The sequence below is a fragment of the Lipophrys pholis genome (genome assembly GCF_963383615.2).
Source record: "Lipophrys pholis genome assembly, contig: SCAFFOLD_51, whole genome shotgun sequence".
Classification (NCBI taxonomy): Eukaryota; Metazoa; Chordata; class Actinopteri; order Blenniiformes; family Blenniidae; genus Lipophrys; species Lipophrys pholis.
In genome coordinates, this window is record NW_028292157.1 from 10,833 (window position 1) to 29,304 (window position 18,472).

General features: G+C 52.5%; 1 protein-coding gene across 4 annotated transcripts; it reads right to left on the minus strand.

The window, feature by feature from the left end:
- Positions 1-509: 509 nt before the first annotated feature.
- On the minus strand, positions 510-18,435 carry LOC308128119 (deoxynucleotidyltransferase terminal-interacting protein 1-like). Of its 4 annotated transcripts, none has more exons than XM_080493767.1 (13): positions 18,201-18,435; positions 12,302-12,369; positions 12,124-12,220; positions 11,146-11,244; positions 11,008-11,067; positions 8,508-8,564; positions 8,377-8,435; positions 7,926-7,968; positions 7,395-7,453; positions 6,211-6,271; positions 5,996-6,067; positions 2,314-2,369; positions 510-817 (listed from the first exon to the last, which is right to left on the minus strand). In XM_080493767.1, the coding sequence occupies exons 1-13, from the start codon at positions 18,273-18,275 to the stop codon at positions 700-702; spliced, it is 924 nt and encodes a 307-aa protein (XP_080349893.1). In that variant the 5' UTR covers positions 18,276-18,435; the 3' UTR covers positions 510-699. The 4 variants fall into 4 exon arrangements, with proteins under 4 accessions (XP_080349893.1, XP_080349895.1, XP_080349892.1 ...); XM_080493769.1 differs by having other exon boundaries at positions 11,020-11,067; positions 18,201-18,419; XM_080493766.1 differs by having other exon boundaries at positions 12,302-12,372; positions 18,201-18,416.
- Between the last annotated feature and the right edge of the window lie 37 nt (positions 18,436-18,472).

Here is an 18,472-nt window from a genome sequence, read left to right on the forward strand (position 1 = left end):
TCAGTGTGGCTCCGCCCACTCAACTGTATCGGGGCAGCATGGTGGATGCCCAGGTGACTGGTCAGGTGACTCGGTGGTCAGGTGGGTGACTGGGTGGTCAGGTGACTGGTCAGGTGGGTGACTGGTCATGTGACTGGGTGGTCAGGTGGGTGACTGGTCAGGTGACTGGGTGGTCAGGTGACTGGGTGACTGGTCAGGTGACTGGGTGACTGGTCAGGTGACTGGTCAGGTGACTGGGTGACTGGTCAGGTGACTGGGTGGTCAGGTGACTGGTCAGGTGACTGGGTGACTGGTCAGGTGACTGGGTGACTGGTCAGGTGACTGGGTGGTCAGGTGACTGGTCAGGTGACTGGGTGACTGGTCAGGTGACTGGGTGGTCAGGTGACTGGGTGGTCAGGTGACTGGGTGGTCAGGTGACTGGGTGGTCAGGTGACTGGGTGGTCAGGTGACTGGTCAGGTGACTGGGTGAGCTTCTCATTCCAAATACACAAATTCAGCTGCTAGCAAACCTGCGTGACAAAACGCTTTTATTGAGTTGGTAAAAACAAAGTGAGCCAATTGGAGCAGAGCACAGTGGGCGGGGCCCGTGGGTCAGGTGACGGGTCAGGTGACGGGTCAGGTGACGGGTCAGGTGACGGGTCAGGTGACGGGTCAGGTGACGGGTCAGGTGACGGGTCAGGTGACGGGTCAGGTGACGGGTCAGGTGGCGGTGGGGTCCGAGTCTCTCTGAGCCTCCATGGTTCTCTGCATCTTCTCCACCATCCACAGAGGAACGGAGAACGGCTTCAGCTCGTCCATCCTGACGTCTGGAGACTCCCTGTGACAACAACCACTGTCATGCTCCACTGCAACAGAGACCTACCTCACTCACCTGGACTCTACCTCTCTACCTCGCCTGTACTCTACCTCACTCCCTCACCTGTACTCTACCTCTCTACCTCACTCACCTGGACTCTACCTCTCTACCTCACTCACTCACCTGGACTCTACCTCTCTACCTCGCCTGTACTCTACCTCACTCCCTCACCTGTACTCTACCTCACTCCCTCACTCACTCACCTGTACTCTACCTCTCTACCTCACTCACCTGGACTCTACCTCTCTACCTCACTCACTCACCTGTACTCTACCTCTCTACCTCGCCTGTACTCTACCTCACTCCCTCACCTGTACTCTACCTCTCTACCTCACTCCCTCACCTGTACTCTACCTCTCTACCTCACTCACTCACCTGTACTCTACCTCTCTACCTCGCCTGTACTCTACCTCTCTACCTCGCCTGTACTCTACCTCACTCACTCACCTGTACTCTACCTCTCTACCTCACTCTCTCACCTGTACTCTACCTCACTCTCTCACCTGTACTCTACCTCACTCTCACCTGTACTCTACCTCTCTACCTCACTCACCTGTACTCTACCTCCCCGGTACTCTACCTCTCTACCTCGCCTGTACTCTACCTCCCTCCCTCGCCTGTACTCTACCTCACTCCCTCGCCTGTACTCCCTCACCGATACTCTACCTCTCTACCTCACTCACCTGTACTCTACCTCACTCACCTGTACTCTACCTCACTCACCTGTACTCTACCTCTCTACCTCACTCACTCACCTGTGCTCTACCTCACTCACCTGTACTCTACCTCCCTCCCTCGCCTGTACTCTACCTCACTCCCTCACCTATACTCTACCTCTCTACCTCGCCTGTACTCTACCTCACTCACTCACCTGTACTCTACCTCTCTACCTCACTCTCTCACCTGTACTCTACCTCACTCTCTCACCTGTACTCTACCTCACTCTCTCACCTGTACTCTACCTCACTCTCTCACCTGTACTCTACCTCACTCCCTCGCCTGTACTCCCTCACCGGTACTCTACCTCTCTACCTCACTCACCTGTACTCTACCTCACTCACCTGTACTCTACCTCGCCTGTACTCTACCTCACTCACCTGTACTCTACCTCTCTACCTCACTCACTCACCTGTGCTCTACCTCACTCACCTGTACTCTACCTCCCTCCCTCGCCTGTACTCTACCTCACTCCCTCACCTATACTCTACCTCTCTACCTCGCCTGTACTCTACCTCACTCCCTCACCTATACTCTACCTCACTCCCTCGCCTGTACTCTCACCTGTACTCTACCTCACTCCCTCACCTATACTCTACCTCACTCCCTCGCCTGTACTCTCTCACCTGTACTCTACCTCTCCACCTCACTCCCTCGCCTGTACTCCCACACCTGTACTCTACCTCACTCCCACACCTGAACTCTACCTCACTCCCTCACCTGTACTCTACCTCACTCACCTGTACTCGTCACTGCGGGACAGATCCTGGATGTCGTCCTCTATCAGGAGGTAGGCCTTAAAAACACACACACACACACACACACACACACACACACACACACACACACACACACACACACACACACACACACACACACACACACACACACACACACACACACACACCAGATTTAAACAGGATTTATACATACAGTGGTCAATAAACCCAATCTTTAATCCCAATCCCCAAATTTCATTTGCACCCTGAGGGAAGCGAGTCACCCTCCTGTTAAAAACAAAACTTATGGAAAAAATAAATAACAAAATACAAAAACAAAATTAAATAGAACAGAAAAACAATAATGATCATAATGTCTATATAAATACAAAGGAAAAACTATAATGGAAATTAAAGCTGCAAGCAGCGTTGGTCAGGACCTCGACCCCTTTGGGACTCTGGCCCGCCGGGGTTTCCCCTATTATGGCCTCTTTGGAACCCTTGGTAAATACTGAGAGGAGTGGAGGACCCTACGCTCATTCTGCTTAACGTGGTGTCTAAGCTCCTGGAGGGGAGGACCCTACGCTTAACGTGGTGTCTAAGCTCCTGGAGGGGAGGACCCTACGCTCACTCTGCTTAACGTGGTGTCTAAGCTCCTGGAGGGGAGGACCCTACGCTCACTCTGCTTAACGTGGTGTCTAAGCTCCTGGAGGGGAGGACCCTACGCTCACTCTGCTTAACGTGGTGTCTAAGCTCCTGGAGGGGAGGACCCTACGCTTAACGTGGTGTCTAAGCTCCTGGAGGGGAGGACCCTACGCTTAACGTGGTGTCTAAGCTCCTGGAGGGGAGGACCCTACGCTCACTCTGCTTAACGTGGTGTCTAAGCTCCTGGAGGGGAGGACCCTACGCTTAACGTGGTGTCTAAGCTCCTGGAGGGGAGGACCCTACGCTTAACGTGGTGTCTAAGCTCCTGGAGGGGAGGACCCTACGCTTAACGTGGTGTCTAAGCTCCTGGAGGGGAGGACCCTACGCTTAACGTGGTGTCTAAGCTCCTGGAGGGGAGGACCCTACGCTTAACGTGGTGTCTAAGCTCCTGGAGGGGAGGACCCTACGCTCAGTTTTCTTCTGCTTTTAATACGATTCAATCACACATTTTAACCCAGAGACTTTCAGAACATTTTAATCTGAACAATAATCTTGTGGGATTATAAACTTTTTAACAAACATGACAGAGGGTGAGGGTGTCTATCAGATTAACTGTGCTCCTCCACAGGCTCACCACTAGGGGGTGTGCTCTCACCATTACTATTTATTCTTTACACTAATTTGTGTCAGAGCACTATTAAGTACCGATTTATTTTAAAATATGCCGATGACTGGTACTTGTGAGCCTGCTCCAGTCATGTCCCCGTCAGGTGGTGTGAAGACGCACACCTGCAGCTCAATATATGTAAGACCGAGGACATGGACATGGACACATAGAGCTGAGCTCACCATCATCCAGGGACAAACCACTGAACAAGTACAATCAGATCAATATCTGAGGACTCAAAGTTAAACTTTAAAGGGACACCAGCGTCTCTTCTGTCCCACAAAGTTGTCCCGTTTCAAAGTGGACAAACCTTGATGACACTATTTTATCCAATCCCTTTGATCTTTCTCACTGGTGGTTTGGAAACGTTCCTGTAACAGAGGAACTCCGTCAGTCAGTTAATGAACAGTCGCTGTACAACAGGCAGCTACAGCGGCTGTAAGCTCCACCTCTGGAGATGACTCCATCACCTGACCAGGGAGTTCCAGCTCCACCTCTGGAGATGACTCCATCACCTGACCAGGGAGTTCCAGCTCCACCTCTGGAGATGACTCCATCACCTGACCAGAGAGTTCCAGCTCCACCTCTGGAGATGACTCCATCACCTGACCAGAGAGCTCCTGCTCCACCTCTGGAGATGACTCCATCACCTGACCAGGGAGTTCCAGCTCCACCTCTGGAGATGACTCCATCACCTGACCAGGGAGTTCCAGCTCCACCTCTGGAGATGACTCCATCACCTGACCAGAGAGTTCCAGCTCCACCTCTGGAGATGACTCCATCACCTGACCAGAGAGCTCCTGCTCCACCTCTGGAGATGACTCCATCACCTGACCAGAGAGTTCCAGCTCCACCTCTGGAGATGACTCCATCACCTGACCAGAGAGCTCCTGCTCCACCTCTGGAGATGACTCCATCACCTGACCAGAGAGCTCCTGCTCCACCTCTGGAGATGACTCCATCACCTGACCAGAGAGCTCCTGCTCCACCTCTGGAGATGACTCCATCACCTGACCAGAGAGCTCCTGCTCCACCTCTGGAGATGACTCCATCACTTTACTCTTGGTTTTGTTACAAAATGAATTCTTGTTCCTTCTTTAACTTTATCAACAAGTTGTCATGATGGTATTTTGGTGGCTCCTTGTATTTCTTCACTCTTTCACCCGTCAGTGAGTCTGAGAGTGTCTGTCTCTGTCTCTGTCTGTGTCCCTACTGTCTTTTACTGTCCTGCGTTTCAATATATCTGTTGCTCTCTCTGCTGCACAAAAATCTACCGACACGTATCTATAAAGTGAGTCCGGTTCTGGGGAAGCCCAGCCATCAGTACGTGTGAGGAGAGTTCAACTCATAGTATTTTGGATATTGTGATAAAGTAGTTTTCCCAGAACATGTGGGTTAGACCAGATGTGGATCAGGCTTTAGAACCCTGGACTCTGTAGAAGACTTTCAATTGTTCCACCATCTGTCCCAGCTCGTCTTCCCAGGAAGAATCATCAGAGGACATGAGACACCAAAGACTTCAGGTGTGGATTGAACCTCAACAGTTGGTCCCAGGATGGACCAGGAGGTCGGAAGGTATATAAATGGGAAGAGGACAAGCTAAAGGTTGTTGGTACGAAAACCTCTTTACAGAGATGGTGGAAACAAAGAAGGCCTTTCCTGTGCTCGGTGGAGAACCCATCGTCTGGAACACAGGATTCTTGTCTAGAGGAGGAGTTTCTCACAACACAGGGTTCTCAGTAAAGCCAGAGGGGCGGGGAGACCGGATGGACAGCATGGACCGGATGGACAGGATGGACCGCATGGACCGGATGGACCGGATGGACAGCATGGACCGGATGGACAGGATGGACAGCATGGACCGGATGGACAGCATGGACCGGATGGACATGATGGACAGGATAGACAGGATGGACAGGATAGAAAGGATGGACATGATGGACAGGATAGACAGGATGGACAGGATAGAAAGGATGGACATGATGGACAGGATAGACAGGATGGACAGCATGGACAGGATAGACCGGATGGACAGGATGGACATGATGGATAGGATGGACAGGATAGACAGGATAGACAGGATGGACAGGATGGACATGATAGACATGATGGGCAGGATGGACAGGATGGACAGGATAGACATGATGGACATGATGGACATGATAGACAGGATGGACATGATAGACATGATGGACAGGATAGACATGATGGACATGATAGACAGGATGGGCAGGATGGACAGGATGGACATGATAGACAGGATGGACATGATGGACATGATGGACAGGATGGACATGATAGACAGGATGGACATGATGGACATGATGGGCAGGATGGACATGATGGACAGGATGGACAGCAGGACTGAGTTGCTGAATTTTCTTTACTCACCATTTTTCCTCCTGTTGCTCTCATGTGGTGTCGCTCTGCCAACCATTGCTTGTCCTTCGAGTCGGCTGCATACTGACAATAATAAGACACGATGAGACACGTTGGAACAATGAGACGTGACGACGCAACAAAACAAACCAGGATCAAACTTCAGCAGCACCAGAGGAACACGTCATGATTCCCCGTTGCCATAGAAACCACGTCATCAGCTTTACCTTGAACAGGTCAGCATGTTTGATGTAGATCCGCCCTCTGGTCCCGCCCATCCCCAGTGCCCTGCAGTGACATCACAATGACCAATGATGACATCACAACCTCAGGCACCGAGTGGACGCCACCAGGTCCACACTGGTTAATATGGAACAGGGTCCTCATCAGTTGACCATGTCCAAGTTTCTGTGTTGTTGTGTCGGTGCCATTCGGCCGTCACCGCTGCATCATCAGCCCTGTGCATTCACGTGTCATCAGCCCTGTGCATTCACGTGTCATCAGCCCTGTGCATTCACGTGTCATCAGCCCTGTGCAGTCACGTGTCATGGGCCCTGTGCAGTCACGTGTCATGGGCCCTGTGCAGTCACGTGTCATGGGCCCTGTGCAGTCACGTGTCATCAGCCCTGTGCATTCACGTGTCATCGGCCCTGTGCAGTCACGTGTCATGGGCCCTGTGCATTCACGTGTCATGGGCCCTGTGCATTCACGTGTCATCAGCCCTGTGCATTCACGTGTCATGGGCCCTGTGCAGTCACGTGTCATCAGCCCTGTGCAGTCACGTGTCATCAGCCCTGTGCAGTCACGTGTCATCAGCCCTGTGCATTCACGTGTCATGGGCCCTGTGCATTCACGTGTCATCAGCCCTGTGCATTCACGTGTCATCAGCCCTGTGCATTCACGTGTCATGGGCCCTGTGCATTCACGTGTCATCAGCCCTGTGCATTCACGTGTCATGGGCCCTGTGCATTCACGTGTCATCAGCCCTGTGCATTCACGTGTCATGGGCCCTGTGCAGTCACGTGTCATCAGCCCTGTGCATTCACGTGTCATGGGCCCTGTGCATTCACGTGTCATGGGCCCTGTGCATTCACGTGTCATCAGCCCTGTGCATTCACGTGTCATGGACCCTGTGCATTCACGTGTCATCAGCCCTGTGCAGTCACGTGTCATGGACCCTGTGCATTCACGTGTCATGGACCCTGTGCATTCACGTGTCATCAGCCCTGTGCAGTCACGTGTCATCAGCCCTGTGCATTCACGTGTCATGGGCCCTGTGCGCTCATGTCATCAGTGCTGCGTTGCTGACGCTGGGTCATTGATGCTGTCGCTGGTGCTGTGCGGTGGTTTCACTGACGCCAGACAGAGGGTCGTTGACGCTGGACGGACAATGGACACGTTGTGAACTTACTTGTTGGCTCTGGAGCCGAGAACAAATGTGCTGCTCTCTGACAGTCTGGCAGGATTCCACTGAAACACACAGAACAGCACTGAAGTGGAGGTAGTGGCACAGGTAGAGGTGGAGGTACAGGTAGAGGTAGTGGTGGAGATAGTGGCACAGGTGGAGGTAGAGGTAGTGGCACAGGTAGACGTGGAGGTAGTGGTAGTGGTACAGGTAGAGGTAGTGGTACAGGTACAGGTAGAGGTGGAGGTAGTGGTACAGGTGGAGGTAGTGGTACAGGTAGAGGTAGTGGTACAGGTAGAGGTAGTGGTAGTGTTGGAGGTAGCGGTGCAGGTAGAGGTGGAGGTAGTGGTACAGGTACAGGTGGTGGTAGTGGTACAGGTAGAGGTAGTGGTACAGGTAGAGGTGGAGGTAGTGGTACAGGTAGAGGTAGTGGTACAGGTAGAGGTGGAGGTAGTGGTACAGGTGGAGGTGGAGGTACAGGTGGAGGTAGAGGTGCAGGTAGAGGTGCAGGTACGCTCACTGTTGAAGCAGACTCACCTTGGGTCCGTCCCTCTTGACTGGATCAGACTTGGGTTTTCCTCTGAACAAGAAAAGAGCTTCATTTAGTTCTTTTCCACTGAATTATCAGTCCACACACACACACACACACACACACACACACACACACACACACACACACACACACACACACACACACACACACACACACACACACACACACACACACACACACACACACACACACACACACACACACACACACACACACACACACACACACACACACACACACACACACACACACACACACACACAGCCATGGAAGCAGTATGGGATTCGTGGTCTTGCTCAAGGACACTTTGACACGTGGACCGACTGGGGATGGAACGTGCAACCTTCTGGTTGAGAGACGAGGGCTCCGCCCACTGAGCCACAGAAGCACCTCCACCAGGTGAGGCACTCCACCTGTCACCATACAGTTCCTCACCCAGAGGAGATGTTCATATTTCGATCAGACGCCATGGCGCCACCCGGACGAGTCTTCCTCTGGGGACAGAAAGGAGGTGGGTCAGTGGTTCACCTGCACCTTCACCTGTCCCTCAGCACTCCTCACTGTACCTTCTTCAGCTGGGGGCTTCCTCTGTGACCACAGTCTTCCTCAGCAGGACGACACCTCTGACAGGTGGGAAAGGACAGACGTGGACAGGTGAGACGAGAGTTGACAGGTGAGACTACAGTGAACAGGTGAGACTACAGTGGACAGGTGAGACTACAGTGGACAGGTGAGACGAGAGTGAACAGGTGAGACTACAGTGGACAGGTGAGACGAGAGTTGACAGGTGAGACTACAGTGAACAGGTGAGACTACAGTGGACAGGTGAGACTACAGTGGACAGGTGAGACGAGAGTGAACAGGTGAGACTACAGTGGACAGGTGAGACGAGAGTTGACAGGTGAGACTACAGTGAACAGGTGAGACTACAGTGGACAGGTGAGACTACAGTGAACAGGTGAGACGAGAGTGGACAGGTGAGACGAGAGTGGACAGGTGAGACTACAGTGAACAGGTGAGACTACAGTGGACAGGTGAGACGAGAGTTGACAGGTGAGACTACAGTGAACAGGTGAGACTACAGTGGACAGGTGAGACTACAGTGGACAGGTGAGACGAGAGTTGACAGGTGAGACTACAGTGAACAGGTGAGACGAGAGTGGACAGGTGAGACGAGAGTGGACAGGTGAGACTACAGTGAACAGGTGAGACTACAGTGGACAGGTGAGACGAGAGTTGACAGGTGAGACTACAGTGAACAGGTGAGACTACAGTGGACAGGTGAGACTACAGTGAACAGGTGAGACGAGAGTGGACAGGTGAGACGAGAGTGGACAGGTGAGACTACAGTGAACAGGTGAGACTACAGTGGACAGGTGAGACGAGAGTTGACAGGTGAGACTACAGTGAACAGGTGAGACTACAGTGGACAGGTGAGACTACAGTGGACAGGTGAGACGAGAGTTGACAGGTGAGACTACAGTGAACAGGTGAGACGAGAGTGGACAGGTGAGACGAGAGTGGACAGGTGAGACTACAGTGAACAGGTGAGACTACAGTGGACAGGTGAGACTACAGTGGACAGGTGAGACGAGAGTTGACAGGTGAGACTACAGTGAACAGGTGAGACTACAGTGGACAGGTGAGACGAGAGTTGACAGGTGAGACGACAGTGAACAGGTGAGACTACAGTGGACAGGTGAGACGAGAGCTGACAGGTGAGACTACAGTGAACAGGTGAGACGAGAGTGGACAGGTGAGACTACAGTGAACAGGTGAGACTACAGTGGACAGGTGAGACGAGAGTGGACAGGTGAGACGACAGTGGACAGGTGAGACTACAGTGAACAGGTGAGACTACAGTGGACAGGTGAGACGAGAGTGGACAGGTGAGACGACAGTGGACAGGTGAGACTACAGTGAACAGGTGAGACTACAGTGGACAGGTGAGACGAGAGTGGACAGGTTGTTCACTGTTCACCGTCTCACCAGTGTACAGGTGAGACGAGAGTGGACAGGTGAGACTACAGTGGACAGGTGAGACGAGAGTGGACAGGTGAGACGAGAGTTGACAGGTGAGACTACAGTGAACAGGTGAGACTACAGTGGACAGGTGAGACTACAGTGAACAGGTGAGACGAGAGTGGACTGGTGAGACGAGAGTGGACAGGTGAGACTACAGTGAACAGGTGAGACTACAGTGGACAGGTGAGACTACAGTGGACAGGTGAGACTACAGTGGACAGGTGAGACGAGAGTTGACAGGTGAGACTACAGTGAACAGGTGAGACGAGAGTGGACAGGTGAGACGAGAGTGGACAGGTGAGACTACAGTGAACAGGTGAGACTACAGTGGACAGGTGAGACTACAGTGGACAGGTGAGACGAGAGTTGACAGGTGAGACTACAGTGAACAGGTGAGACGAGAGTGGACAGGTGAGACGAGAGTGGACAGGTGAGACTACAGTGAACAGGTGAGACTACAGTGGACAGGTGAGACTACAGTGGACAGGTGAGACGAGAGTTGACAGGTGAGACTACAGTGAACAGGTGAGACTACAGTGAACAGGTGAGACTACAGTGGACAGGTGAGACGAGAGTTGACAGGTGAGACGACAGTGAACAGGTGAGACTACAGTGGACAGGTGAGACGAGAGTTGACAGGTGAGACTACAGTGAACAGGTGAGACTACAGTGAACAGGTGAGACGAGAGTGGACAGGTGAGACTACAGTGAACAGGTGAGACTACAGTGGACAGGTGAGACGAGAGTGGACAGGTGAGACGACAGTGGACAGGTGAGACTACAGTGAACAGGTGAGACTACAGTGGACAGGTGAGACGAGAGTGGACAGGTGAGACGACAGTGGACAGGTGAGACTACAGTGAACAGGTGAGACTACAGTGGACAGGTGAGACGAGAGTGGACAGGTTGTTCACTGTTCACCGTCTCACCAGTGAACAGGTGAGACGAGAGTGGACAGGTGAGACTACAGTGGACAGGTGAGACGAGAGTGAACAGGTGAGACGAGAGTGGACAGGTGAGACGAGAGTGGACAGGTGAGACCTTGACAGTGACCTCAGGCCCCGCCTTCTTCAAATCCTCCTCTGGAAACAGCTGTTTGGCCTGGGGATGACATCACAGTCAGGTGATGTCTGACATCACTTCTTCTCAAAGTCACATGACAACAGGAAGTAACCTTACATGTTCAAGAACATTCCTACAGGTGTCTCTGATGAGCTGATCAGTCAGGACCTCTTCCCCAACGTTCTCCTTCACGTTCTCCGCAGCTTTCTCTAAGAACTGACACCAAACACCCGTTTTACCTCCGTCACTCCGTCACTCCGTCACTCTGTCACTCTGTCACTCAGTCACTCTGTCACTCCATCTCTCAGTCACTCTGTCACTCCATCTCTCGTCAGTCAGTCACCAGTCAGTCAGTCAGTCACCAGTCAGTCACCAGTCAGTCACCAGTCAGTCTCCAGTCAGTCTCCAGTCAGTCAGTCACCAGTCAGTCTCCAGTCACCAGTCAGTCACCAGTCAGTCAGTCAGTCACCAGTCAGTCACCAGTCAGTCACCAGTCAGTCTCCAGTCAGTCAGTCACCAGTCAGTCTCCAGTCACCAGTCAGTCACCAGTCAGTCAGTCAGTCACCAGTCAGTCACCAGTCAGTCACCAGTCAGTCTCCAGTCAGTCAGTCAGTCAGCCAGTCACCAGTCAGTCTCCAGTCACCAGTCAGTCACCAGTCAGTCACCAGTCAGTCTCCAGTCACCAGTCAGTCAGTCACCAGTCAGTCACCAGTCAGTCACCAGTCAGTCAGTCAGTCACCAGTCAGTCACAAGTCACCAGTCAGTCAGTCACCAGTCAGTCACCAGTCAGTCACAAGTCACCAGTCAGTCAGTCACCAGTCAGTCACCAGTCAGTCACCAGTCAGTCACCAGTCAGTCAGTCAGTCACCAGTCAGTCACCAGTCAGTCACCAGTCAGTCACAAGTCACCAGTCAGTCAGTCACCAGTCAGTCACCAGTCAGTCACCAGTCAGTCACCAGTCAGTCAGTCAGTCACCAGTCAGTCACCAGTCAGTCACCAGTCAGTCACAAGTCACCAGTCAGTCACAAGTCACCAGTCAGTCAGTCACCAGTCAGTCACCAGTCAGTCACCAGTCAGTCACCAGTCACCAGTCACCTTGTGGTACTTCCTGAACACGGCCATGATGTCTTGGTTGAAGCTGGGTTGCAGCACCGCCCTCAGCAGGTCCATGGACACTTGAGGATCCGTGTAGCTATGAGGAAAAGCACAATGATGACATCATCCAACGGCTTTCTGTGATTGGCTGCATTGCAAAGGAAGTCTGAAGCCATACCTGACAGCCATATGTGAGCGACGACCTCTGCGGTGGATCTGTCGGTGCTTGATCATCACGTTCCACGGCTGCTGCACACAGAAGTCTGACTTGATTGTGTGTCGATCGACAAATGTTTTCCTCCAGTCAATCAGACATGGCGTCCTCCACCGCCCAGCCCCACTCCGGTCTGCATCCTCCACCGCCCAACCCCACTCCGGTCTGCGTCCTCCACCGCCCAGCCCCACTCCGGTCTGCATCCTCCACCGCCCAACCCCACTCCGGTCTGCATCCTCCACCGCCCAACCCCACTCCGGTCTGCGTCCTCCACCGCCCAACCCCACTCCGGTCTGCGTCCTCCACCGCCCAGCCCCACTCCGGTCTGCATCCTCCACCGCCCAACCCCACTCCGGTCTGCGTCCTCCACCGCCCAGCCCCACTCCGGTCTGCATCCTCCACCGCCCAGCCCCACTCCGGTCTGCATCCTCCACCGCCCAACCCCACTCCGGTCTGCATCCTCCACCGCCCAACCCCACTCCGGTCTGCGTCCTCCACCGCCCAGCCCCACTCCGGTCTGCGTCCTCCACCGCCCAACCCCACTCCGGTCTGCGTCCTCCACCGCCCAACCCCACTCCGGTCTGCCTCCACCGCCCAGCCCCACTCCGGTCTGCGTCCTCCACCGCCCAACCCCACTCCGGTCTGCGTCCTCCACCGCCCAGCCCCACTCCGGTCTGCATCCTCCACCGCCCAACCCCACTCCGGTCTGCATCCTCCACCGCCCAGCCCCACTCCGGTCTGCATCCTCCACCGCCCAACCCCACTCCGGTCTGCGTCCTCCACCGCCCAGCCCCACTCCGGTCTGCGTCCTCCACCGCCCAACCCCACTCCGGTCTGCGTCCTCCACCGCCCAACCCCACTCCGGTCTGCCTCCACCGCCCAGCCCCACTCCGGTCTGCGTCCTCCACCGCCCAGCCCCACTCCGGTCTGCGTCCTCCACCGCCCAGCCCCACTCCGGTCTGCGTCCTCCACCGCCCAGCCCCACTCCGGTCTGCCTCCACCGCCCAGCCCCACTCCGGTCTGCGTCCTCCACCGCCCAACCCCACTCCGGTCTGCCTCCACCGCCCAACCCCACTCCGGTCTGCCTCCACCGCCCAGCCCCACTCCGGTCTGCATCCTCCACCGCCCAGCCCCACTCCGGTCTGCCTCCACCGCCCAGCCCCACTCCGGTCTGCCTCCACCGCCCAACCCCACTCCGGTCTGCGTCCTCCACCGCCCAACCCCACTCCGGTCTGCGTCCTCCACCGCCCAACCCCACTCCGGTCTGCGTCCTCCACCGCCCAACCCCGCTCCGGTCTGCGTCCTCCACCGCCCAACCCCGCTCCGGTCTGCGTCCTCCACCGCCCAACCCCGCTCCGGTCTGCCTCCACCGCCCAGCCCCACTCCGGTCTGCCTCCACCGCCCAGCCCCACTCCGGTCTGCGTCCTCCACCGCCCAGCCCCACTCCGGTCTGCGTCCTCCACCGCCCAACCCCGCTCCGGTCTGCGTCCTCCACCGCCCAACCCCGCTCCGGTCTGCCTCCACCGCCCAGCCCCACTCCGGTCTGCCTCCACCGCCCAGCCCCACTCCGGTCTGCGTCCTCCACCGCCCAACCCCGCTCCGGTCTGCCTCCACCGCCCAGCCCCACTCCGGTCTGCCTCCACCGCCCAGCCCCACTCCGGTCTGCGTCCTCCACCGCCCAGCCCCACTCCGGTCTGCCTCCACCGCCCAACCCCACTCCGGTCTGCGTCCTCCACCGCCCAACCCCACTCCGGTCTGCCTCCACCGCCCAGCCCCACTCCAACCACTCTCCCTCTCACTCTCTCACTCTCTGACCACCACCAACAGGTTAGGATAACGTTCATTAATCGCAATATCTGGGGTCTTAACTTAATTTAAAAAGTTTGTTTATAAACCACATTACAAATGTCTGGCCTTTTTTAAACAGCTAGTGAGTAGAGAGCCCCCTTGTGGTGAAACATTATAGCACCTTTAAACAGCTAGTGAGTAGAGAGCCCCCTTGTGGTGAAACATTATAGCACCTTTAAACAGCTAGTGAGTACAGAGCCCCCTTGTGGTGAAACATTATAGCACCTTTAAACAGCTAGTGAGTAGAGAGCCCCCTTGTGGTGAAACATTATAGCACCTTTAAACAGCTAGTGAGTAGAGAGCCCCCTTGTGGTGAAACATTATAGCACCTTTAAACAGCTAGTGAGTAGAGAGCCCCCTTGTGGTGAAACATTATAGCACCTTTAAACAGCTAGTGAGTACAGAGCCCCCTTGTGGTGAAACATTATAGCACCTTTAAACAGCTAGTGAGTACAGAGCCCCCTTGTGGTGAAACATTATAGCACCTTTAAACAGCTAGTGAGTAGAGAGCCCCCTTGTGGTGAAACATTATAGCACCTTTAAACAGCTAGTGAGTAGAGAGCCCCCTTGTGGTGAAACATTATAGTTCAGCTAGTTAGTGTTTGATTATTAACTCTGTCACATAACCTAAGTGTGAATTATTATTAATAATCAGAGATTCACCACTCGTCTTCATCGTCTTCATCTCAACACCAGGGCCCGGTTGTTCCAAACTGGGTTATCTTTAACTAGCTGTTAAATACGTTTAACCGACCGTTAACTTTAACAGCACTGTTATCTTGTTCAAACTGGGTTAACCTTAACCAGGTTAGTTATCTTGACGTTAAAGTTAACCTCCACTAACCGTTTACCAGTGGTTAACCATCACCATGGTGTTGATGATAGCAGGACAAAGGACAGACAGGGTGGAGGACTGAACTTTGATAGAGTCGATACTGGAATGAAGAGTTGCTCCTCTATGGAGCACCAGAGTGGACAGAGAGTGGACAGAGAGTGGATATAGAGTATATATAGAGTATATATAGAGTAGACATATAGTGTATATAGAGTGGACAAAGTGGACAAAGTGGACAGAGAGTGGACAGAGAGTGGATATAGAGTGGACAGAGAGTGGACATAGTGGACAGAGAGTGGACATAGAGTATATATAGAGTATATATAGAGTAGACATATAGTGTATATAGAGTGGACAAAGTGGACAGAGAGTGGACAGAGAGTGGATATAGAGTGGACAGAGTGGACATAGAGTGGACAGAGAGTGTATATAGAGTGGACAGAGAGTGGACATAGTGGACAGAGAGTGGACATAGAGTATATATAGAGTAGACATATAGTGTATATAGAGTGGACAAAGTGGACAGAGAGTGGATATAGAGTGGCCAGAGAGTGGACATAGTGGACAGAGAGTGGACATAGAGTATATATAGAGTAGACATAGAGTGGACATATAGTGTATATAGAGTGGACAAAGTGGACAGAGAGTGGATATAGAGTATATATAGAGTGGACATAGAGGACAGAGAGTATATATAGAGTGGACATAGAGTGGACAGAGAGTGGACATAGAGTGGGCAGAGAGTGGATATAGTGGACAGAGAGTGGATATAGTGGACAGAGAGTGGACATAGAGTATATATAGAGTGGACATAGAGTATATATAGAGTGGACATAGTGGACAGAGAGTGGACAGAGAGCGGACATAGTGGACAGAGAGTGGACAGAGAGCGGACATAGTGGACAGAGAGTGGAAAGAGAGTGGATATAGAGCGGACATAGTGGACAGAGAGTACACAGAGAGTGGGTATAGAGTGGACAGAGAGTGCACAGAGAGTGGACAGAGAGTGGACATATAGTGGATATAGAGTGGACATAGAGTGTATATATAGAGTGGACATAGAGTGGACAGAGAGTGCACATAGAGTAGACAGAGAGTGGATATAGAGTGGACAGAGAGTGGACAGAGAGTGGATATAGAGTGGACAGAGAGTGGATATAGAGTGCACAGATAGTGGGTATAGAGTGGACAGGGAGTGCACAGAGAGTGGACAGAGAGTGGACATAGAGTAGATATAGAGTGGACATATAGTGGATATAGAGTGGACATAGAGTATATATAGTGGACATAAAGTGGACAGAGAGTGGATATAGAGTGGACAGAGAGTGCACATAGAGTGGACAGAGAGTGCACAGAGAGTGGATATAGAGTGGACAGAGAGTGCACATAGAGTAGACAGAGAGTGGATATAGAGTGGATATAGAGTGGACAGAGAGTGCACATAGAGTGGACAGAGAGTGGATATAGAGTGCACAGAGAGTGGACATAGAGTAGACAGAGAGTGGATATAGAGTGGATATAGAGTGCACAGAGAGTGGGTATAGAGTGGACAGAGAGTGCACAGAGAGTGGACATAGAGTAGACAGAGAGTGGATATAGAGTGGACAGAGAGTGGATATAGAGTGGACAGAGAGTGCACATAGAGTGGACAGAGAGTGGATATAGAGTAGACAGAGAGTGGATATAGAGTGGATATAGAGTGGATATAGAGTGCACAGAGAGTGGACATAGAGTGGACAGAGAGTGGATATAGAGTGCACAGAGAGTGGACATAGAGTAGACAGAGAGTGGATATAGAGTGGATAGAGAGTGGATATAGAGTGCACAGAGAGTGGGTATAGAGTGGACAGAGAGTGCACAGAGAGTGGACATAGAGTAGACAGAGTGGATATAGAGTGGACAGAGAGTGGATATAGAGTGGACAGAGAGTGCACATAGAGTGGACAGAGAGTGGATATAGAGTAGACAGAGAGTGGATATAGAGTGGACAGAGAGTGGATATAGAGTGGACAGAGAGTGCACATAGAGTGGACAGAGAGTGGATATAGAGTAGACAGAGAGTGGATATAGAGTGGATATAGAGTGGACAGAGAGTGGATATAGAGTGGACATAGAGTGGATGTAGAGTGGACAGAGAGTGGGCGTAGAGTGGACAGAGAGTGGATATAGAGTGCACAGAGAGTGGACATAGAGTGGATGTAGAGTGGACAGAGAGTGGACAGAGAGTGGACAGAGAGTGGGCGTAGAGTGGACAGAGAGTGGATATAGAGTGGACAGAGAGTGGGCGTAGAGTGGACAGAGAGTGGACAGAGAGTGGACAGAGAGTGGGCGTAGAGTGGACAGAGAGTGGATATAGAGTGGACAGAGAGTGGGCGTAGAGTGGACAGAGAGTGGATATAGAGTGGACATAGAGTGGATGTAGAGTGGACAGAGAGTGGACAGAGAGTGGGCGTAGAGTGGATGTAGAGTGGACAGAGAGTGGATATAGAGTGGACATAGAGTGGATGTAGAGTGGACAGAGAGTGGACAGAGAGTGGGCGTAGAGTGGACAGAGAGGAATAATAATAATAATAACAGGTGGGAGTGAGATACTAACTAGTAACCTCAGATTACTAACTGGACACAGCGAGTTACTCTCTCCTTCCCTCGTATTATATTTTTCACCAATGTGGCCTCCATCCCATCATAACCTGCTAACCTGGTTAACCTGGTTAACTCCTGAAGGACAAACACCCAGACCTGCAGAAGGAGCTCAAAGAACCACAGCTAGTAACTTATATACCATGAAAATATAACTCTGGAAACAAATGTAAGCTATTGTGAACGTTAGTATTATAAATATAATATTTTAGCCATTTAATGTTTTAAAGAGTACTGCACAGTAACAAACCAGTTAGAGACATTGTCCTACTGAAGACAGTAATTAATAATGAATATATTTCATTTCATTTTATCAGGCCCCATGATGAAAATACTTTATCATCCACTGCAGCATAACACATCAAATTGGCAGCAATACATAAAACTAGTTTCTTTGAATATAATTTATGTATTAAAACCCCTGATCAGCTGAGTGTCTCAGCTGGTTTCCTGCAATGCCTTCTAACATCCAGCAGGTGTCAGTATTGGGCTTCACGAGGCCTCATCGACCCTCCAGTAAACAGCAGCGGAGCTTCCTACCGGCCTGTCGTGCTGCGGCTCCTCCGCTCCGTCCTGCAGCCCATCCCGGCCTCCCTCACTGCGCTGGGCCCCCATCCTGGAACCGAACCGGGCCGCTCCGAGCTAAGCTATCAGCTAACAGCCGCTAGAGACAGCTACAACACCGAGCGAGTACAGCAGCTCCAGTCAGACGGAGCGGAAACTCGGTCTGTTTGGCAGGAAGTGCCTTCAACTGACGACAGGATATGACCTCACCATGCCGAAGAACCCGTGTTTCAAAATAAAAGCTGTGA